Source organism: Taurulus bubalis, assembly GCF_910589615.1.
Source record: "Taurulus bubalis genome assembly, chromosome: 7".
NCBI lineage: Eukaryota > Metazoa > Chordata > Actinopteri > Perciformes > Cottidae > Taurulus > Taurulus bubalis.
In genome coordinates, this window is record NC_136595.1 from 20016804 (window position 1) to 20044097 (window position 27294).

Consider the following 27294-nt stretch of genomic DNA (forward strand, 5'->3'; position numbering starts at 1 on the left):
CACCCGGAACCTTCTTGCCGGCGGTGAATGTGGCCGGTGCTTTTAGTGTGCAGGACCAGAGACGGACCAACGGGAGAAACAAATCCGGCTGTCACGGATTTCTAACGATAACGGATTAAAAGACAAAATCGGCGATAAAATACTTAACAGATATATTTAGGACAGCTACTCTCCGTTCCTCTTTAATTTGTTTCATTCGGACCTACATTGCACGTCGTCTCTGACTGTTCGCTAACGTTATAAACAATAATAACAATGGCTTCTGGGTCGCCGTCGTCCTCTCCGGACACTGCGACGGGCTCAGGTACAGATCCAGCCCGGCCTGACACGGGGGAGCCTCTCGGTGGAGCAGGCTCGGACTCGGACTCGGACCTGGGTTTGGGTAAATTTGACTGCAGCGCCATGGAAATGGTGGACCGATTGGAGGGAGAAGAGCTGGAGAGGGAGTTTCAGTCTGCAGCCGACCGGGTACGAGATCTGGTTCAGACGGCCAGCAGGGACCAGCTGCTGTACCTGTATGCACGATACAAACAGGTGAGTGTCGGATTAAATGTCACTGTTGTCGTGTACGGTACATATAACTCCTCAAATACGGGCACCATGTGACTTTAGATGATTACCACATACATTGAATCCCCAACATCCTTGTGTCATCACTTATTTTTAACAGTTGAGATGAGATAAGCCTAGATACCTCTACATTATCATTTGATGTAATTAGGTCTGGATAATACACGATCAAAGGAGTAATCCAGACTGGTTTTATTTTCAGGCCAAAGTTGGAAAGTGCAATACCCAAAAGCCTGGCTTCTTTGACTTTGAAGGACAGAGAAAATGGTATGTAGCCTAAAATTGGAAGCCAGTTTTCAATAAATATGTTCTTAAATGTCTTCTTCCCTAAATATGTTTTTTAGTTTCAATGAGAGTTCATATGTAAGTTTCTTCTCTGTTAAAGTCTGTTATTTTTATGATTTTTTTTTTTCACAGTAAAAAACGTTGTAAAACATTATTATGATTATGATCTCATTACAGGCAAGCATGGAAGCAGCTTGGAGACATGGAATCGGATCAGGCAATGCAGGAGTACATTTCCTGTGTCAATGTGTTAGACCCTGAAGGCTGCACAAAGGTAATGAGAACCATCTCTGAGAAGTGACAGCTGATTGCCAACTCCAATCTTGATTATATACTTACTACACTGTATGGTTTACTACTGCTTTGTATAATTCCGAGTACCAATATAGTGGATTCAGTAGGGTAGGAGCAGGGAGGTTTAATAAAACCTTCTTAATGGAACGATATAAACATTTCAGAGGGTAAACTAGTGGTAGAATTGGTGAAATTAAGACATATCTTGTTTGCACACTCATTGTTTTCTGTTTAATGGTTTCTGTCACTTGTGATGATACTGAACTGAAGGTCAAATGCATCAAGGAAAAAGCTCCTACTCCTGTCCAGTAAATTATACATTGCCTACCCGATTACAACATTCTGCTAAAGGGCAAATTCCAACCACCTTTATAATAAGCATTTATCGGTGTATACAATTGGCATTAGTATTCGACTAAGCTCGGTTCTAGGTAAGCAAAAAAAGGATGACAAATATAGAAACATCCAATTTCGTTGCTGCCCTTATCTGATGCAGTGTGTTCTTTTGCCAGTAGAGGTCAGCGTCACTGTGTCATTTTGACCCAGGCCTTTCAGTGGCTCTTTATTCTGTTCACGAAGCATGAAATATACATGAGACGGTTATGTTGTCTTCCTCAATAGCTGAATTTTGGGATATGAATAATGCAAAAAACTGTCATAGTTAGATGTGCCTGTGTGTATGGTGACATAAGAGAGACTGTTTACATCTTTGTCATATCCCTACGGTCATATCATTCAACTGTGTCAGGAGAGTTATGTTGCCATGGACAGGCTGTCCTCTGAGGCAGCAGCAGAAGCATTCAGTTACAACAACAACTTTGTACTGTCTTCTTAGTTGGAAAGAGTATTATTATTATTGGGACACAGAACGAACTTGTCAAGTGTAATTTTCATTTCAAGATGTGTGCTGAGTAAATATGAATTTAAATAATAAACAAAAGCACACTGAGGTAGTTTTGCTCTACACATTGAGGGTTTTTTATATATTAAAAAAAAAAAATTCTGATGATTGCTATTCGGCCAACAATAAGGAAATTGTTTTTCTGAATTTAGTCTGTATTGTTTTAGAGAGGCCTGGACCATTCTGCTAATTTGTGGGAACACACAAGTTAGTGTGTGTCTGCCATGTCCACTGCCATGAGGACATGCCATGAGGCAAATATCTGCATAAGAGTGTGGATTCTTTCTAAAGTGTAGCATAATCTCAATAAAGGGGGGTGGATTCACAGTCACCGAATTCTCTACAAGCGTCGCCCAGTTAACAACACAAGCTGCAGAAGTAGGTTGTTTGTGTGTGCCCTAAGAGGCCTGTCACATTTCCTCTTCCTTACTGCATTTTTTTCCTCTTTGTTCTCCACCTTTATGCCGCCTGCTTTTCCTCTCTTAATCTTTCCCCCACCCTCATGTATTCTGTAACCCCTTCACTCTTTTATTAACCCAACCGCTGTTTCATTCCTTTCCTACCGTTTTTATGTCTCTTTAATAGCGTCACTGTCAACCACATGTCAAATTCTGACACATTCTTTTCTCTTCGGCCATACGCGGCGAGTCTGCCCCACAGCTGCACAATGCCAGGAGAGAGTAGACAGGCCAGCCAACGCACAACTGTCCCCCTGAAAAGAAGCTGATTGTATTAGTGTTAACAAAGCGCCATAGCATGGCAGTTGCTATTCTTTGGGAACCACAGTCAAATGGTGTAAGTAGGAGTGCATAGACAGAGAAGCAGGGGAGAGAATAATAGCAAGAATCTGACCTCTGTTCCTGCCTCAATTGTTGAGCAGACACTGGCTTTATATTACATTATACTGCAGAGGAGCAGGGCCAGTGCATCAGCGAATATTCTGAGTTTTTGAAGTGAATTAGGTTGTCCAAAAAGTTCACCCACCGTTGTTTTGCTTCGCTTGTCATGTTCTCCCAACTCGCTCTATTTTCTGAAATCAGATTTGTGTGGGATTTTTTGTGAGTCGAGGTTGGACAGTGAAGAATAGCCTGGGTAATAAAGTCTTGGCTGAACTGAATGTGGAACACAGAAGATTAACAAGAGTTGCAATTAAGACGCTGCACATTTTATATTGGTCTTGTGCATATTGTTGGACATTTACTACCTATGAGGTCACGTCTAAAGCCCCAGAGGCTTGTTTCAAAATTGCACATTTTGAAGTTCATCTGTGTCATGCAGTAGCTCTGCAGAGGGTATAGGTTCAAATCTATAGGTACATTGAATAGATGGACTGCCCCTTTTGTTTAGCATTGAGCACACTAAACAATAAGGTCAGTACCTCTGTCCATATGGGTTAACAACACAAGCTGCAGAACTAAGCCAAACTAGACTTGGTCGGTGTTTCACACCAGCTATCATTGAACAAGAAGTAGGTTTACAATGAGAAACATCGTCATTGAAAATTGTATAATAAGTTTTAAAATCTGTATGGATATTGTTCGTGAATGGGTGCCTGTCTTTTATTTGACAGGAAAGACGAGGAGCAGAAAGAAGATCGGGCTTCGGAGCAGCAGTCAGCTCTCTATACCAGGAGGAGATGATCAGGTATTTGCATCAGAAGTAACACACAACACTATTCCATTGATTATGAGGGGAAAGTATCTCATAGACACACACTGTGTCCATACACATCTCTCACACATTCTCATTATTCAAACTTTGAGTTCTGAGGTTGTGTTTTCAGAGACCAGAGCATTGCAATGCAATTTCCCAGTTCTTGATTGTGCTGGAACAGACTCAGCTTTTTGCTTCAGTTGTGAATCACTTCTTATTTAATGCTTAGGTCAACTTGATCGTAGTCTGGCTTTGTTAACCACTGGTCTTTGGCTGTATTTGATTCTATTCAACAGACCGTGACTGCAGTCAGGGCCCGGAGACAACATACAGTTCTGATTTATGTTAATGAAATATATTCTCCATTTACTTCTGCCTGGCAGACTTACTCGAGCTTAAAAACCTCATCTTCATTTCAATGAAAAAGAGCTCTTTTTAGGAGATGAAAATTAGATGTGTGAATCCTGCAGGTTTGCAGGCTGTATGTGATTAGTATGCACAGTCTTGGAAAGAGGCGGCCAGAGTCTCCCCTTTTTAATTACGTTACGATTCGGGAGGTACTTTGGGGGAGGGTGGTGATGAAGACGTGCTGGCTACAGCAGAGGGAGGCAGGTACAGCAGGTTTCCCAGAACGATGCTCCCCTTCGGTGATATCCAGCAGCAACTATGCCCCAAGGGGGAATCCAGCAAGGAGGAAGTCATTAACATGGCACATACACACACACCTATGCACACATGTGCACACATAAATATACACTTGCCGCTATACGTCGACGCGATTGCATCCGAATCCATGCACAACCTGCCGGAACTGTCACACTCACTGCTCTGCTGCATTTCAATTTCCTCTCTGTCTCTCACTCACTCACACACACACACACACACACACACACACACACACACACACACACACACACACACACACAGACCCACTCCATATTAAACAGCTAAGCACCTGTTAACCAGACAGAGTTAATTGCATTGCTCATCTCGATGTGTGCCGTGTGTGTGTTAGTGTGTGTGTGTGTGTGTGTGTGTGTGTGTGTGTGTGTGTGTGTGTGTGTGTGTGTGTGGTGTTTGTGTATTGACAAACGCAGGATTGATTAGCAATATCCCTGGGCTACTGAGCTGATCAGTGTGTGATTGAAGAGGCTTTGAATGCTACATTTCTAATTCTCTCACCCACCTTGAAAGAGGACTCTGATAAACACTGGAGGCTTCGATGTCTGGACGCTGTGCTGGAAGCCACTGCTGAGTTATTTGAGTTCTCATTGTTTCTCGTACTCCTGTGTCGACCGGGGTCGTGTGTGCGCGTGCGCGTGCGTGTGTGCGTGTGCGTGTGCGTGTGCGTGTGTGTGTGTGTGTGTCTGTGTGCCTGTGTGTGTGTGTGTGTGTGTCTGTGTGCCTGTGTGTGTGTGTGTGTGTGTGTGTGTGTGTGTGTGTGTGTGTGTGTGTGTGTGTGTGTGTGAGATGGATGGATGGCATTGATCAGTGAAGCTCAAGCCAGGTAGATGAGTGTTCTCCACCACTGTGGCCAGTTTAGCCTGATGGATGAAGGACATATCTGCCAGTACACTGGCCGGAACCCCCCCCCCCCCCCCACACACACACACACACACACACACACACACACACACACACACACACACACACACACACACACACACACACACACACGTGAGCACGCTCACGCATACAGAAGCACACACAAAACCCTTGGTACCCCAGCTGTTGTGATGACAGAGTAGCCTGTGACCTTCCCAGCATGCATTGCAGTGCTGTTGATGTTACGTCGTTTAGAGGACCCACATTAATCATTTGTTTGTTTATAGCCTGTGTGTGTGTGTGTGTCAGTGTGTTACTCTTACTGTGCTATGGACTAAATACATGTGTTGGTTGTGTGTGATTGTACATTCACATGTAAGCTTATTTTAGAAATTGTGTATATTATATAACCTTACATTACATCAGACGCGTGCTCGTGTTTTATATATGTGAGGATGTGTTATGCGCCCATCAGTCCGGCCCTGTCCGACCATCGACGAAAGACTGATGAGCTGGCCTATTGATTAGTTGCCAGGGAGACGGATGGTGGCCACACATCAGGGACACTTGGGGTCACCATGGCCATCAGACAAGGAAGTGGGTGTGGCCCAACGTAGAAGCTCATGAATAAACATAGCGCTGGTAATCAGGAGTATGTAAATTAATGTGCTCATACATAACCCAGCAGTGATAAAAGTGTAATGAGTTATTCATAATTCATCACGGGCTGATGAGGAGATGGCGGGAAGCGGGAGGGGAGGAACGAGAGAGCCGGGGGAGATAAAGCGTGGAGATGAAAAGCTGAAGAAAGGGAAGTACAGGGGTTCATTAAAGAACAAACAGCAGACAAAACTTTGTTTGTGTAACTCACAGTAAACAATAAAATGTGTTTATGACGAGTCGGAAGCCTTTATCTCCACTATGGGTAGTTTTATGTTGTAGTTAATCCAGCTGTGTATGAAGAGAGGAGCAGATGTCGGAGGGCAGTGAGTTGCAGTGGGACCTAGGAACTGCGCTTCTTAGATTCAGTTGTTGCTCTTTGTATCAAACAAACACACACAGCTTATCGAGCACCTACACACGTCAGATGTCTTGCCAGTGATGCTGCCAACCGTGTTTTTGTTGTGTTGTGTGCGTTTGACCTGCAAGTAGGATAGATATACACATTTACCATAAACGGCCCCAGTTTCCTAAAGCTGGAAGAAGTCAGGAAAAAGATTATTGGAAATCCTCAGAAAACCATTTGATTGTACGAAACAATTGTAGTTTAAACAAAAAAAAAAACAGAGTCCAACAGTGCCTCTGGTTTGTTTTTGGCTGGGGTGCATACAAGGATTTCCCCAAAAAACATTGTTCAGGAGAGGTGGTAAGGAGTTGATTAAATGACTAGGGTAAAGAATTCCCATCACCTTTTTTGTCATAAAATTGTAAATATTTTGTTATGATGTTACTGAGTAGAGGTGGTCTTCATTTCAGGCCAAACATTGTGGAACTGTGTCCCCTTTTTTTAACATGTCTCATGCTGCTTGACTTTTCATAGCCAGACCTCTGTATCCTCATCAACGGAGCAGTTTAAGGTAACCAAACCTCTAACTATGATAGTGTTATGGCCAAGTACTCAAATAAATGCTAAGTTACATCCCCAGTCTTAATGGGACAGCAGCCCACGGTGTGTCTAGAGCCAGGTGTGTGCCGTGGGATTTAAGGCCCAGCGCAGCAGAGCGAGCAGACATCAGAGACAGGAACTGGGGGATTTGGCCTTGGGGATGACTGACTTACTGCGTGGAAGTGGTAAAGCGGCTGGTATGCGGGGTTTCTGTCAGACAATAGAGCACTAAATTCAATTAATCTGAATGGCCGGCATTGGGTAAGAGGGGAGGGGAAGGCGTAAAGCTCTAAATGAGATTTTGCCCCTTCTCTCCCCTTCGCCCAACAGCCCACCACCACCGCTGCACCCTGCCCCCCCCCCCCCCCCCCCCAGCACTCACTCCTGTCCCCAATGCCAGGAGGTGATTAGAGACACAGAGATATAATCAGAGGTGGGATAGGACGTGTGTGTGGTTGGCTGTGTGTCGTGTGCCAGTGTTCCCCAGGGATGTGTGTGCGTGAGTGTGAGAGACGCAGAGAGACTGGTTATGTGTTTGCGTTATCTTTTACGTCTGTGTGGTTGATGAATAAATGATCTAGTAGCATGGTGTTTGCTTTCCTGGGTGTGCACACACTTCACACATAAAGCACTTAATAGACACGCAAAGGCAGTGAAAGGGTCGCTTCACCCAAATTACAGGAAACTTATTTTTTCAGTTTCCTTGTTACACCGGATCATAGACTACATACTGCCACCATTTTTCTTGGGACTATTTCTTCAGTAGTGAGTAGTTACGATGAAAACTGCTCACAGTGAGGTTTGTGTATTATTATTATTATTATTATTATTATTATTATTATTATTATTATTATTATTATTATTCAGAGCCAACAGGACCGAATGTGGAAAGAAACCTAATCCATTCTCCTCCATTGTGTTAGTGTAGAAATCTTACACATACTGTATATCCCAAAATCTGGGTTAGTAAAATCAAAGAAAACAAAGTCATCTGTTCTTTTTCCACAAATAAAATGAAAAGAATAAAATTGACTGAATGTTCTCCTTTATCTCTGTTTCTATGTCACTCTCAGGGAAGAGGATAAGAACATCTTTGACTACTGCAGAGAAAATAACATCGACCACATCAGCAAGGCCATCGTCTCCCAGAAAGTGGATGTCAATACTAAAGACGAAGAGGTAACTACAGAGCGCAGGGCCAAGAACTATGTCAACTGAACCTGTCCTGATGCTATGAGAGAGTTGCTATTTAAACGTGCAACTTACACGAATGTATTATTACCATGACAGCACTGTCATAGTGTTGGTATTAGGCAACAGGGGGGAGAGAGACAAGGGAATGTATGTATCCAGAGGAGCCAATACTCAACCTCAATGTCAGGAGGGGTTCACTTTGCCGAAGTTCCCTTTAGCAAGGCATAAAGGCTGTACACGCTGCAGGGTTATTGTGATGTGCTCTGACCCCTTGTGCAGGAGGGCAGGTGAAAACTATCAGTTGAGTATCATGAAAAAATACAGGTCACAGGGGGATGGTTCAGAGGTTCATGCTCTTTTTGCAATCGTTACATAATGGTTTCAACGATCTGAACCACAAACACATGGGAACCACTTCTCGGGCAGAGATGAGTAAACTGTGTGAACAGCTATTACCATGGCGAGGTGTTTTCTGGATTGACCCTGATATCCATTCATCTGTCCCACATTCATTATCGGCCGGGCCAAATGGCTCGCTCCCTGCCTCCCTTTCATCACAGCCGCTCCTCGGATAAGCAGGCTGTGGGCTCGTGAGGTCCCAGCCAGAGGCCAGATGGTCAAGGGACCTCGGCAGAGAAAGCTTTGTCTGTCCACTGCTGCTGTTGTCGTTTGTGCTCCTGCAGGTCAGCTCGCTCACCAGCAGAGGGCAATGGTGAAGTAAGTTTCACATCAGCAAGAAGGCTGATCTGCTCCTGCAGCTCAGTGAGAAAGTAGTACTCTTTCGGTGTGTGGCCAAATATCCACCTGTGTTGTGTATTTCTAGTAGTCGCCAACAAAACCAAATACCAGCTTGGACTGGAGGTGTGGGAAGGTTTCCAGAATACATGAGGACATGCACGGTTCATGAACTCATCCTGTCATACTCGTATGTTCATCATTGCTCTTGGTTGCTCAGCCAAAGCAATCCAAAACGTCTAACGTTGCATTGCTTCATTGTTGACACAAACCAACAGGGTAGAAGATTCTGAATTGTCCGAATACCATAAAGCATGGCAAGGAAACATCTGTATCACGTGTTGGTTAAGCGTACCTGCAGTCGTCACAAGAAGTCTAGAATTGTTGAATAGTCTTCCATCAATATCCAGCAGACAACATCTATACATGTAAAACTGCTCAAGATTCACTGTAATCTTGATTTTAATTAATTTGTTACGGGACACGTTTGCATAAATGTATGTTTCCAATGTGATTTTAGCATTATATCACTGCATCTTAGCGCCTTTCAAATGTGCAACACACGTTTGCATACTTCGTTCCCTACTAACTCAAACATGGCGAAACACAAGTGTGCATTGGGGCAGAGCCGAGGAGAGAGGATCGGGAGAAGAAGAATGTGCGTTTAGCATACACTGACCAGGTGTGTGTGATGTGTCCGTTTGCGTGTCGTTCCTTCCTTTACCGCAGTAACTGCTAATCTTTCCAACCGATGAGGAAAGCAATGCTTCTTTCCTCCTTTTTCAAATGAGGATAAAGGAGGCTTTTACTTATCTACCACTTGAGTGGAGAGTGCTTAACATTTATCACCTGTGGTTTTCCTTCCTGGATGGGACTATTTCAGCTCTAATCAGAACAGACCCTTCTTAATGCCCAAACCGGCTCGCCCAAGCTCTGAATGTTTCTGTTAATGGTGTTTTCTCAGCTTTGAATGCTGCACTTATTCTATTTGACACATTCAATGTTTTATTAATCACTGCATCTCCCCAAAAAAGCCCACTTAATTTGTGTGCATGTGTGCAGTCTCCCGAAGTAGTAAACTCTGGTCTTCAGGGAGAATGTTGCCAGCAGTCAGCAGCAGAAACACCTGGAAGAGAGGAAAGAGGGAGGGAGGGAGGAAGAGCAACTTATTGGTATTCTGGCCCAGGTCATAAGTATCCATTTTAACATGCAGCCATGGTGATCAATATGATTTAAGCAACAGAATTGAACTTGGAGAGTTTGCTTTACCTAATTGGCCTCACTGAAAAATGAGCTTGCGTGGTTTTATTAGAACAAGGATCTTGGACCTAAGGTGTGTGTGTGTGTGTGTGTGTGTGTGTGTGTGTGTGTGTGTGTGTGTGTCTGTGTGTGTGTGTGTGTGTGTGTCTGTGTGTCTGTGTGATAGAGAGTATGGGGCTGCTGATCAGAGGGCTGCTCTTGTTTTGCACCCAGTGTCTCATCAATCAAGCTTTACAGACTGTGTGCAGGTTACTGTGATTTGTGCGCTTCAACCACCTTACTGCTCTTCTTTGCACACATATTCGCATCAAACACACATCTCGTCAGTCTGTCCGCGGTTCATTACAGAACGGAGGCTCTGAGTTCCGAATGGTCGTGCATAATTTATTTTGTCTGAAAGCAAAGAAACCGATTGACGTAGAAGTTAACTTTGAGGGGCATGAGGGGAGAGGAGTGTATTTTTCTGGTGTACTTTACAACTGTCTGACATTACAAACATGACACTGAATCCAGTAAAGCTAATTTAAACAAACCAGTGGTGTTAAATGTTTAGTTGTACTTTCAACCTTTCAACCTCATCCTGTACTTATTCTCTGATGTGCACTTGTTCGCAGGGCCGAGCTCTGCTGCACTGGGCCTGTGACAGAGGACACAAGGAGCAGGTTTCGGTATTATTGCAGCACAAAGCAGACATCAACAGTCAGGTGAGCTGCATTTTCCTCTTTCTGTGATAATTAATCAGTAAATGAGTGGGTGGAAGCCAAAAAAGCCCCTTTTGATGGAAATTGACGTGTATTTAACCCTAATTTGAAGTTATTACTATTAAAGAACAAAAGTCTCGCCTCCAACTTCAGGCAGTTGTCCATTTCATTCTTTGGTTTCCATTTGTCATTTTTAACAAAATACACTTATAACCTAGCTTTCAACAGCTCCAGCTCTCATGAGTTTTGACTTTTTATAAAGGTTATATGGACTGAAAACATCAGTATTGTGTTTCAGCTTTTCAAAAAAAAAAGTTCAACGAAAGAAACCCTTTATGGGAAAATACAACAACTGCTTTGCTCAGAGCACTTTAATGTTTTAATTTGATCCCTTGAAGTTAAAGAAGATATGTTGCAACATTTTCCTACATCCGAAGTGTGGTGGCTGTGTTTTGTTCTGAAAGTCAGTACAGAAAATAAAGCTGTGTGTTTTAGTGTCCACAGGGGAATTTGGGTTGAAAGGAAAGCCACAGGAGCCTTCTTATTTCTTGTCACACTTTTATGCACATGTGTACATGCAAGCTCAAGGCAAATAGTGACATCTCCAGCATTCCAACTGCTCGTCTCATCTCTCTTCTTTCTCTCTCCATCCCTTCCAGAAGGTCACCTTTAATTCACTTTGTGCCACAGACAAATCCCCCAGGGCTTTAGCAGACAGAGTTAGCTGGTAGCTAGCATGGTGTTTTGCCTCCCCGAGGTTTAGCAGCATCCAGGAGGCTTTAGCTTTGGCGGTAAGCTGGCTCAGCTGCACATCGGAGAAATTACTCCTCTTCCCTGCCCAGCGGCACGACACAATGCAGTTCACCGGGCTGCACACTGAGGCTTTAACTGTAAGGCCGAATCAATTGGAAGTAATCAGGCAAATTGTTTTGCGTTGCACAACCCACATCATTTCACAAATGACTTTCTCTTTTGTGGTCATGCATGGCCCCTTTTGTTTTGAATGCTCGCAGGGAGGCGGGGCGTGGATTTGTGGCGACTGGTTCATAAAAGACTTAACATTGGGATAAGTATGAAAACACTTCACTAATGATTTAGAGTCATATCAAGATAATGACAGCAGAGGAGGATTGATGTATAGATGGAAGCTTCTGTCCTTTTGTAAGATGCAGCGTCTTTACAGTCATGTATCTATTGGTCAAATATGAATTGATATCCCAATGTGCCAAGACTTTTCAGCAGTCAAAAAAGGAAACATAAGTCTTTGCCAGGTAGAGAAAATTCGTGGAGGAATTTGAGTGGACTTTTAATTTATGTCAGTCTCATTTTTGTCTGATTTAACATATTTTTTTTGTATCAAAAGGCATAGATAGAAATAATCCAATGCTTCTTCCATTATCTTAACTCTGTAATGGAGTAAACAGAGAGAGGATGGTGTAATTTAGAGATCATTTCAAGTGTGTTTCAATTATTTAAAGTTCTGCTTTATAAATGTGCCTTTTTAGAACAACTATGTCTACTTGAAATAAGGAAACCCTAAAAATAAATGATGCTTCAGAGGGAGCATTCTTTAGCCAACCAGAGTGCAAACATTTCCTGAATTCATGCATCCAGGCCATCAGGACCTTTTCACCTGCCTTTCTCTCAGGTGTTAGAGGAAGCCGGCTGTGTAGAAGCCTGACTATTAAAGAAACTGGACCTTTGCAGCAGAGTTACTGGTAGCAGATTTATGAGGTGGCAAAGAGGTGGCTGAGAGAAAAATATAGGCAGCTAAATCATACCCCTCTGTCGCAATGCCAAATTATCTCACTACGTAAAGCTTACAGAGCGATATGCTTCTCATTAGAACCTGCTTGGACATTCTTTTGTTTTGTTTTTTATACTTGGGATTAAATCGCCAAGGAATTAAGGAGGAGAAGAAGGAAAGAACAGTATGATATATTAGAAAATTACTCTAACATGATAGAGCAGCTTTATGCTATTGTCCTTTTTCCCCAAAGCCGCGGTCACATGAAACAATGAGTATGGGAGGTTGTGTGTGTTCATGAGAGGAAAAGAGGAATGTTTGGGCTATTAGAGCGACCAGTAATCTCTCTTGACCTCTACCAACTGCCGAGTAACCAGTAAATAAAGATCAAACATGATTTATGCTTAATTTGTTGATTAAAAAGGGGAGGGGGACTTTGAGAGTTAAAACAAAAAGTATTATTATTTGCTTGGCAGAGGAGGAAAATCGTTTGAAATTAATCAACTGATTGTTTAAGTGAATTGTTCCCAAACCCTGGTAACCTGCATTAAAGGCTCGTTTGATAGTTAATCCTGGATCAAGGCAGGGAAGGACTACAATAGGTTGCGTGTGTGTGTGTGTGTGTGTGTGTGTGTGTGTGTTTGTGTGTGTGTGTGTGTGTGTGTGTGTGTGTGTGTGTGTGTGTGTGTGTGTGTGTGTGTGTGTGTGTAAGAATACACAGCTCACAGCTCTGCCACCTGCCAATTGTAGATCAGGCCCTGTACATTAAACCCCCGTCCTCACCGTATCACTGCTCCCTCAGCTAATACAGCCAGAGAAAGTGGGGCACAAACTGTGGGAAAGATGACAGTAAAACCTCACTGAATGTAATAATGGAAATTAAGGCTTAGACGATGGACTCGTATTCTGTGTGCTAGAATGTTTTTAAGAGCATTAATGAGGCATCAGCTTCCGTTTAGGACATTCCATCATGTCACGACAGCAGTGAAATCAGTGCCACAGTACAGTTTCTTCAAATATAAGAAGTATCATTGTTTTTGAAGACATCATAAGGAACGGTATAGGATGTCAATATGTTATGGGTAATGACCAAAATATGTCTGGTTGTATTTTCAAGTCTTTTCACGAAGCCAAGTGAACCGTCTGCTGGCTATTTACCGTACAGACGTGAGAGTGGAAACAATCTTATCATCCTATTTTCTTTAACAAAGCATATTTCTCAAAATGTTCAACTTGTTCTTTCATAAAAGTTGAATCAATGAAAAATGAAGATGGCTCATTCGATGCTTGGACCATCTAAAATATTTAGTTTGGTTTCCTTTTGTGCGACTAAGAGTTCAGAGGCTAGATGTGTGTGTGTGTGTGTGTGTGTTTGTGTGTGTGTGTCCGCTCCCCCTGTGGTCGTTCTCTGTCCAGACGGTGTAATCCCACACCCACACAGGTGGAAATCCCACCTGAACCCTGGTTGCCATGGACACATGCATTTGTAGAAAGGACATGCCCATTCATGGGAACTGGAGTCGAAAAGGCAGGGCTTTGGTTCGGAGATGCTGCAGACCTACAACAAAGGTCAGGAATGGTCCAGAGTAGATTAATACAATGTTTGAGTTACTGAGAGCGTAAGTGACGGAACCAGGATTAGGCTAACAAAGAGGAAGGACAGGTGAGATGCAGGTTAACACAGAATAAACATAATGCCCGGAAGGAAACGTTGTTAAGGTTTAAAGAAGTTGATTGGAGGAAAAGGCAGTGCAGTTTTAAGCACATGGTCGTGTCTCTCATCCTGTTACTCAACTCATGCCTTGTCTCCATCTTTCCCCTCTCCTCATCGCTCTCCCCTCCCCCCCCCAAACCTCCCATCCCCTTCACTCCATCCCTCCCACGCCTCCGCCTCTACTTTGTATTAAAACAACATGATCCATGAAGCGGGGAGGGCAACTCGCAGCACCGCTAATTCTAATTAATCCAGCGTGGTAGCACGGCCACGGCAGGCCCCAAAGCGCTCCCAGTCTATCAGATAGAAATTCATAACTTAATTGAGGTCAGAGCCTCGAGCCGGCAGAACAAAAGTCTCCAGCCAGGACCAGCGAGATCAATAGTAATAAATATCTGACTGGGCGGCCCACAATTGGTGGCTAGAGAGCGCACAACAAGTCTCATACACGCAGTCTGCATGTAGAACCTGCAGTGAGATCTGTGTTTGTTTGTCTGTGTGTGAGAAGTTGAGCCTTCAAGGCATACTTTCACACATGCTATTGATTTGACATGCTCTTTTTTTTCATGTCCAGTTTTATTACTTTAGTTAGATTGTAGAAAAATATTCTTTACTGGTATCAACAGTTTGTTTGTCTGCTTGTGTGTGAAATAGAGCGAGGAGCTCTGTACATACATATGTGTGACTGATTGTAACAGCATAGTCTCTCTTAAGGTATGGATCCATTGATTTAATATTGATGCAAGTGGTGTGGATGGACTCGGGCTGTGATTTATTTATATAATAGAGTAAAACAGTGAATTCATGACTGTGAGATCTTAGCTTAACTGATAAATGTTCACAGATGTCAGTGAAGAACTTAAAGTTTGAGCAGTTGGAACAAGGGTGAGGACAAGCCAAAGATTGAGGATGTAGGATCAGATGATGAGGAGGACTCCAAAGACAAGGACAAGAAGAAGAAAAAGAAGATCAAGGAATATTCTGCATTTGTGCTTCATCAATAATTTAAACAATTAATCTACTATCAAAATGTTTGCATATTTTTTCAGATTACTCATCATAAATCACAGTTGTTAAACAGTTTGTTAAAATGTACAGCTCTTGTTGAAAAGAAAACTGCTGTATCTTGCTAATTAGTTGAAAAATCTGGTGTTGTTGTGAAAAGGTGCAGATGTACCGCATGTCAAATGAATGGAAAAAAATGTCAGACTTTCGTATAAATATGGACTACTGTAATTACCAAATAGCACAAGACTGCTTTTTTTTGTGCCAAATCACTGGCTCACAAATCAAGAAGCATGTCGGAGGAAATATTCAATTTTAATCAAACTGAACGAATCATAAGCGTTAGCATCTGTTCATGCTCATTTTTCATGAAAAAGCACAGTAAACCTGTATCAATATGTATGACATTTCATATTGAAGTCAGCAAAAAAAAAAAATACTGCAACTTTTATTGTGGGTATTATACAGCTCTTCTCTGAGCATTTTAGAGCGTTGAATTCATGCTCAGCCGGCTGTTAGCAAACAAAGAACACTGAACCATCTCATCTGTGTCCTCTACTGTGGTGTCAATACTTATGTGATCAAAACACACACACACACACACACATACACATACACATGGTGGCTGATTGAAATTCTATGGTGGAGGCATTATTACACGTTTGTATCCCTCCCCTTTCCCAGCACTGCCTCCTATAACTAATGGCTCAGTCAGGCCAGTCATAACAAATATCCAGCAAGATTCGTCATAATTGTGGCCGTGTGTGTGCGCATGTGTGTGCGCATGTGTGTAATTTTGCAACCTATCCCCCTGAATATATAGTGTCTTTAAGAAAGGGATGGCAGTAAGGTGGGAAAGTAAGAACACCGAAAAAAATAGAGGATTCAAAGAATAAAAATGGAGAATAAAATAAGATGATGGGAGAAATGGAGCAGCAAAATATGAGTCAGTCACATATTGCATAGTATGTGTCCTTTTCACCTCGCTGACTGGATTAGGACATTATTGACCATTGTACAATATCAATTACCGAGGGCTTTATGAAAAAATAAAGTCCTAATTTGTCAAGTATTTAATTTACTAAATAAGCCAAAAGTAGGCGTTCATGACTAGTTAAAAGCCAATCCCCCCCCTAGACTGAGCAATTGTTATATACAACTGTAAATCATAGGTTGTTTTATGAATAAATAAATAAAAACCCCAAAACTGCTGTATTTGGATGTATTGAACACCATAAGTAATATACAAGTGAAATATATGGTTTGGTACATGAGAAAATTCAAATAGCCCAAATTACATTACATTACATTTTATTTAGCTGATGCTTTTATCCAAAGCGACTTACAATAAGTGCAATTCCACCATAAGTACAAACTCAGAACAACAACAAGGCGCAAGAAAGTACAATTTCAATAAAGTTAAACTACAAAGTGCTATCAGTAAGTGCCATCTAAGTGCTACTAAAGTGCTACTACGGCGCTACCTTCCTTATTCAAGGTGTAGTCGAAAAAGATGTATTTTTAGTTTGTGACGGAAAATGTAGAGACTTTCTGCTGTCCTGATGTCTATGGGGAGCTCATTCCACCGTTGAGGAGCCAGGACAGCAAACAGTTGTGACTTTGTTAAGTGTTTAGCTCGCAGTGACGGAGCTACAAGCTGATTGGCAGAAGCCGAGCGGAGCGAACGAGCTGGGGTGTAAAGTTTTACCATGTCCTGGATGTAGATAGGACCCGATCTGTTCGTAGCACGGTACGCAAGTACCAATGTTTTGGAGTGGATGCGGGCGACCACCGGTAACTAGTGAAGGTCGCGGAGGAGTAGAGTCGTGTGGGGGAATTTCGGGAGGTTAAAGACCAGTCAAGCTGCTGCATTCTGGATGAGCTGCAGAGGTCGGATGGCACTAGCAGGTAGACCTGCCAGGAGGGAGTTACAGTAGTGTGTCCCAATAGGCCCCAATGAGACCTCGTCTGAATTCTCTGTACTAAAACCCTCTCTAACTTTGTTCTTCTTCACTTTATCAAAGTCAACCTTTGCAGAGAGAATGTTCACATTTGTGCTATACATCATAGCACAATATGTGAACATTCTCTCTGCAAAGGTTTAGACCTTACTGCTTTTTTTATTAGGCGGACCTGAAACCTTTTCATGTTTGCTGTGTGTCATCTTCATTTACTCTTAACCAGAAACATATATACTGATATTTACACATCTGAACAAAATCTCACATGTGTAGCCTTTTATTATAACACCAAAATTATTCAAATAGCCCTAGTGGTTGCAGAGATGCACCCTTTTTAGTTTGGGTATGCAATTTTTGAGCAGAGGCCTAAAAATAGGTTGTTTTTTAAGAGGGAGCCACAGTTTCTCAACAGATTCCCCAGAAATGATGTAATCGTATGTATTGATAACACACAATATCAAATTATACATAATGTAATAGAGATGTTCATCCATATTGCCCAACCCTATGACTATCAGAGAAGAAGCGGGATAATGCACCGAAGGCAGGATGAATGTGTATATGCATGTTCCTCTGCATGGGTCCACGGCTTGCAGCATGTAATTGCTGCATATTTAACTGGGTGTGAGAGCTATAGTGAGCACCTTCACACACTCATTCTTCTGCAACAGATTAATAGTGGACTCTGAGACACTCCCACAGCTTAGTGCACACATTAATGCAGATATTTAAGAAAGCCATTCCTTGCTTCCTCTTTATAATAGGCCGAAGTGTAATTTATTGTTCCTGCATTTTCATGAGTGTGTGCGCTTGTGTGTGGTTGTGTGTGTGCGAGCGAGCGTGTACAGTATGTCTGCTTCCGTTGAAGTAGAGAAATTTGAACACACTGTGGTAACGTATAACACACACGTAAAAGCCACTGAAGCCACTTGACATTTTATGCGCCACACTGTATGCCGCTCTCATAGCGTTCATATTTAGTACTTGCGGCACATTAGCTCAACTCGATGAAATGAAGGCTGTTGCCACGCTGTGTTAAAAGGGCCTATCGGACATAGATACAGTTATGAATCTATAATATGAGCACTCAGAAAAGAGCCAGCGACTTGACAGTAATAGTGCGGCCTAAAGAGCCATTCAAGCAGGTAACGGTCCTCTTTGCCATCATCAGCTGTTGTTTCTTTCTTATTGGCCATTCACTGGGCCTTGCCTACACTCAACTATTTGATTTCCATCGTTCTTAACCGTCCACATAAATTGTCAGGAGCATTAAAGCTGTCCTCGACCGTTTCAGACAGAGCAGGCTGGAGGGGGAGAAGAGAGTGAGAGAGTGAGAGCTGGATACAGACAGCGAGGGGAGGGGACGGGGGTGAGGAGAGAGAATAAACAAAGTAAGTGTTTTGCCTTCCATCAGTCTCCCGCAGTACTCAGCTTTATGAGTCCCTCACTCCAAATGCCTTAGCCGCAGCCCCCGCTGCCTGTGTGGCCATTGATTTTCATATTACACTCTTTTATGTATTTATTTATTTCATATATTTCTTTTTAAACATCATCGATGAGCCGCAGGAGGACAGACGATGTTAATTCTCAGTCTCAACCTCATCCTCCTCTCTGATGGCTTTAATGGAGGCTAAGGTGTCCCACGGGAACAGGCAACCTCGGCGACATCATGGGGAGGGGAGTGTGGAAGGGGGAAGTAAAGAACAGGGTTGGAGGGAACGGAGATTTAGTGAAAAATAGAGGCTCCTTTTGTCTGGTGTGACAGAGAAAGGCAGGAAAATCAGGCTGCTGTGGGTGAAGGTATGTCCAGCCTTTTTAAAGGAGCTTTTGCACTCAGATCGAGCTCCAGATACTCTTATTATCCTTTTCTCCAGACCAACAGGAGGTTTTGGGGGGTGGACGACATTTCCTGAAGTAAGGTGTGTCACACTTTTAGGCCTCTTGACAATTCTCACACAATAAATATCTATAATCGCTGGCATCCTCCGGGACCCCCGCCAGCTCTTGACATGTGAATCATTCAGGATTTCCCCCCAAACAGTGATGTTACTGATGGCAGTTATATGAGCGAGGGGGAAGGGGGGGAAGGGGGGGGGATCACCCGGGCACCTGAAGGACACTCCCAGGAGGTGTGAAGGACAGGGAGGTTTGGCGTCAGGCTAATTTGACCGTGGGTGGCAGTGCTCACACGCTGAGTGGCAAGGTTACCTCTCCCGGCTCAGAGAGGAGACCCAGATTAAATTAGGGCTGGCCCCGCTCTGCAGATCCTTTTAACACGGGGGGGGGCCTTCCCAACACTCACACACACACACACACACACACACACACACACACACACACACACACACACACACACACACATGACGGTTAACACACACAACAGCAAACATAGGGTACACTCATGTGCAGGCACAGGCCTTTACATACAATAATACACACATATGTTTGTATGATCATTTCTTGCTTCATCTATGGATTTCAATGACTATTCTGCATCTACATTAATAATAATAATAATAATAATACATTTTATTTTTAAACGCACTTTTCTTATTTTCATTTACAAATCACATCATACATTACATGCATTATGTCATCGTAATATAGGTTTCAATGGACTTGAAACTCTTCCTTGTTGTTGCATATAAGGAGGTTTGAGAGTTAAGTGCTGTGTGATAGGAAATATAAAATGTACAATAACATTATGGAACGTATTTGCTTCTATTTCGATAGCTGACTTTAAAATCTCAGATGTTGCGGTTCCTTAAATGCACATCTATGTGTCAATAATACAACTTGTATGTTTAGATATAGCAGAGTGAATGTTCTTTGTTATAGATTACGGTAAGCAGAAAAGTCTGCAGAATTATTTTATACGTTTTTTTAAAAAGCGCTATAAATTGGTTCTGTCTGGTCCGTGATGTCGTTGCCACAGTAGCTGATCTGGTTACAGATGGGACCGAGATGGGACCGAGTGCAGGGTCTTCCTCTCCTCCATCTCACTCTGTGTTCTGCTTTCTGATTAATGGCACCTGCTCATCATAATGCTATCTGCCTGAATCTGCATACCAATGATCCCAGACGCCTATCGATTCACCCCTCATCTTCCCCACGCACACCCTGGAGACTGATCCACACACACACACACACACACACACACTCATACCCTCTCACTCCCTCTCTCCCTCCCCCCAACCACTGTCATTATAAAAGTCAGCAGCTGCTGCATGCATTGATCATAAATCATAATTGCTTGTCCATTTTTCCCCACTTGTTTAATGTTTCTGTCAGGGGCAGTAGGGGGGAGGCAGGGAAAGAAAGAGTGAAGAAAAAAGCCTTGAGAAAGTTTACAGAGAAAAAGAGCTGAAGGGGAAATGGAAAGGAAAAGTTGCAGAGAGGATATGATGGTGAGAAAGAATAGATCTAGTTTAATACAGCTGGTGGTCATTAGAGGAACTGCAGCTTTTTTTTGCTTTTCCAGATAACCCACTTCCTTTGATCGTGTTGTTGCCCACTTCTCACTCTGGAAGAATAAAACATTCTGTTGTTTAGTGACGTAGGCAAAATGTCTGCCAGTAACCTTGGATAAGGTCTTGTTTGTTTGCTGTAATTACATTAATGTCTTTAAATGACTGTAGCGATGATTTATAGATTAAATTACAGCACCTTTAAGTAGCATTTTTTATTTTATTTTTAATAAATACATGATCACTTTTACCATCCACGGGGGAACACATTTACACACTGTGCTTTCTCAGACCTGACTGTGACGGACCTTTACCTTCAGTCCACAATCTCTCCTCTGGCTCGGCACAGACAAAGAGAATGAAAGACAAAGTGAAACCTAGTTTCAATAGGAGATAGACTCAAGGGACCTCTGTGTCCTATTTGTATCCCTGACTGAGTTAAGTTTCCGCCTCTGATGTGCCCTTGATCCCTCAACTCAATGCTGCTGTAAACAGCTTGGGTGGATGTTTGCAGTATTCTTGTCCTGTAGTCCAAGGTCTGTGAAGGCCGACAGATGGAGAAAACAAGTTAAACCACTTTCCAGAAATGAACACAACATCTGTGACAGTCCCTTTGTGTGTCCCCGGCAGATAAACGGAGTTACAGACAACGTTTTATTCGATCCTCGCTGGCCTCAGTCTGACTCCTGCACTCTGTTCGGACAATCTGACAAACAGACACAAATGTATACGCACACAATCATCTTTCATTGGACCAATTTTGAGGTAGTTACAGTATTACTTTGGATCTGTAAAGAAATAAGACGGCGCTCATAATCTCCCTACATCCTGGATTTGCGTTCTTTCTCTTTCATCCATCTCGCTTCACGTTGTGTGTGGTAAAAATGATAGATTGGTGTGACTTTAATTCAGCAAAACTCCAATTGTACTAATAGATCAATCCCTATCCATGCTGCTCCTAAGCATATTGCTCCACCCCATTAGGGTGATACACTACACAGTGCTGGATCGCTGCTGCTGCTGCTGCTGGTATTGTGCAAGCAGCGGCTTTATTGAGCACTCTGCTGACATCCAGCCCAGCATTTCTGCACCGCAAGGGGAAACTTTGGATGACATGTAAAAGCAGGGGTTTGGTGCGACACGCCTACGTAATGGGATGGGAACAGGGGTGCACCAGAGAGAGAGGAGGTGGGGGGGGAGCTAACTGCAGGTATTGGGGGAGAGTGGTGGGAGTGTCTCTTCCAGGCTGCTACCAAAGCAAATGGAAGACAATCCAATTTCCTGTGATTCCATCAAGCCTCCGTCCTGGATGGAGGGGCATTAGGGAACGCTGAGAGGACAGGCCGCTGACCCCTCCCGTGAACATGCAAGAAGCTTGTACGCCACGCACACACATGGGGCAAAGTATTTCCTCACAAACATGCACGTTTACAGGCAACATACTATATGCCAGTATTTTCTTTTTGCCTCCAGTCTCACTGCGCTTCAAGACCCATAGCGTTTGCTTTTGAATTATCAACCGCTCATTCATACTTTTCTGTGTGTGCTTTCTGAACTACTAACTGCAGATTAACGCTCACAGCAGATTAGGGTTTAAACCCCTTACACTTTAATTACAAATGTATGTATTTGTGTGTGTGTGTGTGTGTGTGTGTGTGTGTGTGTGTGTGTGTGTGTGTGTGTGTGCGTGTGCGCGTGTGTGTGTGTGTGTGTGTTAGGGTCTTTATGGCAGAGCATCCCCAGGCTTTTTTTTTTTTTACAGAAAATGCCTGGACAGTAATATTTTACCCTCTGAGCAATTGCATCTCTCCCTGTCTCTCTGCATCATTGTGAGAGACAGACACAGTGTCCTCGATACATCACAGGTTGCTACTTAACTCGCAGACAGACAGCATTGTTGTCTTGGGTTAACTACGGCACGCTTTCCACGCTGGTGGCGATTTGCATCTGTGCTCGGTGATCCACCCGGTGGGAATAGAAAGCTCTAATCCAATCAGCAGGTCCCCGAAGTGCTGCTCCTGAGTGAGAGAGAGACACACAACAATAGGATCACTCTGCACCGGGCCCTGCTAGAGAGAGAAGACGGGAAAAGGATGAAGAAGGAAAGGAAAAAGGCTCAAGATTTAGGGTAAGGCTGAGGGGAAGAGAGAGAGAAAGGTTGATGTGGTAATGAGAGGAGAGAGAGAAAAGAGGAAAGAAAGGAAGGACTGGAAAAAGAGAGAGCTGACGGTGGGAGAGGTAATGAAAGAAAAGAGATGAGGGAGGTGGGGTTTTGTAGAAAAGGAGGTCAAAAGAAGAAGAAGAGGAGGAAGAATTGGATGAGAGTAGAGGAAGGACATGAAAGTAACCAAAAACAGGAAGGTGTAGGAGAGGATCTGCTGTTGGAAGGGCAGAGGTGGAAAGACTAATGAATAATTTGGCCATAACAGTTTTAGTAATTTGGAGGTATTTCCACTGCAGTGACATTTTAGTGCACCAAAGGAAATGTCACTGCGCCTGCTTGCTTTTAATCCGTCTCTCAGAATTTGAAACCACTATGCTTGGCTCAACGACTGCTCTTGTTCTGTGACTGAAGGCAACAGTTAGACCATTTATCATCATTATGAGTAGCAAAGGCAGGCTGGAACAGTGATTAAGAACTGATCTCCTGTTGATGACGCCTGTCATATATTGTCTTATTATACACACACACACACACACACACACACACACACACACACACACACACACACACACACACATACTTGCAAGAGACCACCAGTGAAATCCAGGTCACCCTCTGACCCTCTTCTCTCTGTTCTCCCTGAGTTGTTGTGTGTCAGGGTCACAAACCCTCCAGGGTTGGTTCCTTTGAAAGATAAGGCTGTAAATATTGAATATTTTCACATCTTTCTTAAATCAATATCTCATCATCTCATGAAAACATGGCACCTTTTATCCACAGCCAACAAGTAGGAGGAGATTGGCATTCTAGAAGCTGGAAGTTTCCCTGTTGACACTTGGGAAGTTTTAGCAAAGGAATTTCTCTCATACCAAATGCTCAATGTATATATTACATGTATGTTACATCTGATATTATTATTAAGACTTGTTTTGTCTTACAGGATAATGAAGGACAGACAGCGCTACATTATGGTAAGAAGGACCTTCTTTTTCATTTCTATAGTCCAAGATGTATACCCACTTTACATGTATTTTATGTTCATGCTATAAAGGTTTTTGTGTATGTATGTTTATTTTGCTTATGGTGAATATCACATTTTGGAAAGAAACTCTTAGCATCTATCGTGCACATCATTGTTTTGTCTGCGTACAAACTCTCTTTATATACAGCAACTGTTTTTTGTCATGTTCCCCTCCTCTTCGTCACACACACTCTCCATACCTCGTCTTTATTTTCTACAGTTGTTTTTCACCCAGTTTCTTTTATTATGCTCTATTGTAACGTGCGTGTGTGTGTGTGTGTGTGTGTGTGTGTGTGTGTGTGTGTGTGTGTGTGTGTGTGTGTGTGTCACACAATCGGCAGGCCTCCCCGAGGAAATCAGCACTGGTCCTTAGACTCCCCTGACCCTCTCGTGCCCCAACACAAAAGTCCCGGAGGGGCGTTTCCCCTGTCCTCTATGTGTGTGTGTGTGTGTGTGTGTGTGTGTGTGTGTGTGTGTGTGTGTGTGTGTGTGTGTGTGTGTGTGTGTGGCGGCACCATCTGTCCTCCAGCTTGGTGACGTTGGTGCGGGCATGTTGCATTACCTGCTGGAGATCTGCACACACAAACACACTCGGCAAAGGAAGCCCCGAGGATGGGGCATAAAAAGATGACTAATAAACATAAGCGATGAACTCCAAGAGACAAATAGCAGAGAATGACAATTCATTCCCACCTCTCTTTGCACAGGGCCACAGTAGCTGGCAAGTGATTAATTGAGGGTTTACTGCTCACCATAAATTGTTCTCCTCCTCTACGGCTCCCCCGAGGGGCAGCCACTTTTTACAACTCAAGGCCCAGGCGAGACACCCGCCACCCACACACAAAAATAAAATGCTCTTTAGAGCAACAAGAGGAGGGCCGCAAGTGGCTGGAAAAATAAGCCTTGGTTTGTTAGTCTGATTCGGCTGAAAGATAAGTGGTTCTTGTAGCGTTGTGATACTCACACACCTCATGCTATTCATAGACACAACTTGAGCATGCACACACTTGCTTACACACTTGGATGCATTCCGACATATCATCATATCTCATGCACACAGCCTGCCAGCCACCCTGGGCTCGAGGTTAAAAGGCCTGGCTGTCGATCACTGTGGCTGCTGACATCAGCGATCATGGCGCAGCACAGAGTCCGCTCTTTAAGAGGAGCCAGCGATTGACACCGACGGAGAAGAGCACTCAGAACAACAGAGGAGGGGGGGGGGGGGGGATGGGGGTTGAGGTGCCAGAGGGGCGAGAGGTGCATTGGGAAAGCAGAGACATGCTAACTGGGTTAAGAAAGAGCATGCCTCCCCGACTTCCTCCCCCTTATACACAGAGAGAGAGAGAGAGAGAGAGAGAAGACCCTTTTAGTGGGGCACAAATTGCCAATGGGGCAGAAATGAAGTGTTTGAGAGAACCACAGGTCCAGGCCGGTGTCAGTGCTGGGCCTGCAGATTGGCTTTTCATTAACTGCAGCACTGTGCATACTGTACTTGACTACAGTATGTAGAAGAAAGGAGGGAGGCACATTTACTCAAAACTGGTTCACACCATCTAACAGTCTGAAATGAGCTGCAGTGATCCATCAAATTCCCAATTCTGACATTTATCTCGGCAAGAATAAAGGATCCTCTGCTCTGACTACAGGTCCATTCAGGGTTCTTACGGTCATGGGAAACCTGGAAAAGTCATGGAATTTTAAAATAGTTATTTCCAGGCCTGGAAAAGTCCTTGAAAAAAATAAAATCCCCAAAGTTTTGGAAAAGTCATGGAAATGTGTTGTATTCATGTGTTCATGTCGTTCATTTACGCTGAGTTTGAAATAATTAATATGCTTTTAAAAGAAAGACGCTCAAAATATAAGCAGGCATACATAAAGGCATCTATTATTGTATATTATATATATATTAATTCTTTGAATCAAACTATTGTGTCTCATTCATTTGTGTGCTTTGGAATTCTCATTGTTAGTTTAAATACTACATTTTCTCACTTTTTCTTGTATACACTGAGATTTCACAAAATGTTTGGCCATAGAAATTTTGTTTAAAGTCATGGAAAAGTCATGGAAATCCATTGGTCAGAATGTGTATGAACCCTGTCCATTGTTTAAACAAGACTAACACATTACTAGCAACTCTGTGCCATGCTAGCAACTCTGTGAGGCTGTACTCGGGCGCTGCGGTGCTCTGAGCTAACCTCTAACGTTAGCATGTTAGCATGCCCACAATGAAGACATTAACACGTTGATGTTCAGCAGGATTAACATTTACCATGTTCGTCATTTTAGCGTAGCGTGTTGGCATGCTAACCTTCGCTAATTATCACTTAACATAAATTGAGGAATTTAGTCATAAACCAAAGTACTGGACACATTGAAATTTTGACCGGATGAAAGAAGTCAGGAGAATGACAACGTTGCATGGATTCATCTTTTGGGGAACATGAATGTACCACATTTCATTGCCATCCATTCATAGGTTTTGAGATATTTCAGTCTGAACCAAAGCGGTGGACCGACCAACAGAACGACATACAGCTGCTAGCGTGGCTAAAAAGCTGAATACCCTTGCACAAAGTGTGCATAAATGTGTGCCTTTTGTCCTTTTTCCTATACCTCTTCCGTCATTTTTCTCTTTTTTTTTCATAGCATCGGCGTGTGAGTTTGCCGACATCGTGGAGCTCCTGCTGAACGCTGGAGCCGACCCGTCCATCAAAGACATGGAAGGCTCTCTCCCTGAGGAGGTCACTGAATCCAGTGCCATCTCCTCTCTCCTGCGTCAGCACACGGCTCCCAAAGGCTAGATGGCCCATCTTCGAGCACGTCTCATCCCTGCTCCACTCATTTGCTCTTCACCATCCCTCTTCAATCCCCGAAGAGACTCTGTTCATCCCCAGCAGTTTGTAAACCAGGATTGCTGATATTTTATTTTATTTTATTTTCAAATACTTGAGGTGAGTTTGATTTCATTGGCTTAGCTCTTTGGAACTACAAGGTGTAAACATTAGCCCTTCGATTTGATAAGACAGATGAAACGAAGAACACCACATAGTATGTTCAACTAAATAGTGTATATTGACTTTATATGCCCAGTAGGGTTGAGTGATATGACGGTTATTGCGAGCTGGTGGAGATTTTGCTATACTGAGGTAGTTTTACCTTAAATATCTCTTGCTGTATTTGACCAATGTTGCAAATCAATGAGCAGGAATGCTTATTGGCAATATTGGAATGACTTGTGCATTAATGTGATGAAATATCTGGATTTGCAAGGTATTTAAGTCACTGGACGAACCAAAAACAGACATTCCCATCCACTTATTTTATCTGTAAACGGTATGAAATTCCCAAACATTCATAGTCAAATAAAATATTTTATACATATCACCCACTCTTACTGCCCAGGTCTGCCAATCAGCCAGACCCTATAGTCAGGGTCAGTCCTCTCTGACCATTTGTCCATGATTCAGT

At 43.1% G+C, this 27294-nt stretch overlaps 1 protein-coding gene across 1 annotated transcript; it reads left to right on the forward strand.

Moving 5' to 3' along the window:
* Positions 1–255: 255 nt before the first annotated feature.
* On the forward strand, positions 256–27294 carry acbd6 (acyl-CoA binding domain containing 6; the record flags this gene model as incomplete). Its single annotated transcript, XM_079221032.1, has 8 exons — positions 256–534; positions 773–837; positions 1033–1129; positions 3621–3694; positions 7928–8033; positions 10658–10747; positions 23743–23773; positions 26473–27294. The coding sequence occupies 8 exons, from the start codon at positions 256–258 to the stop codon at positions 26625–26627; spliced, it is 897 nt and encodes a 298-aa protein (XP_079077158.1). The 3' UTR covers positions 26628–27294.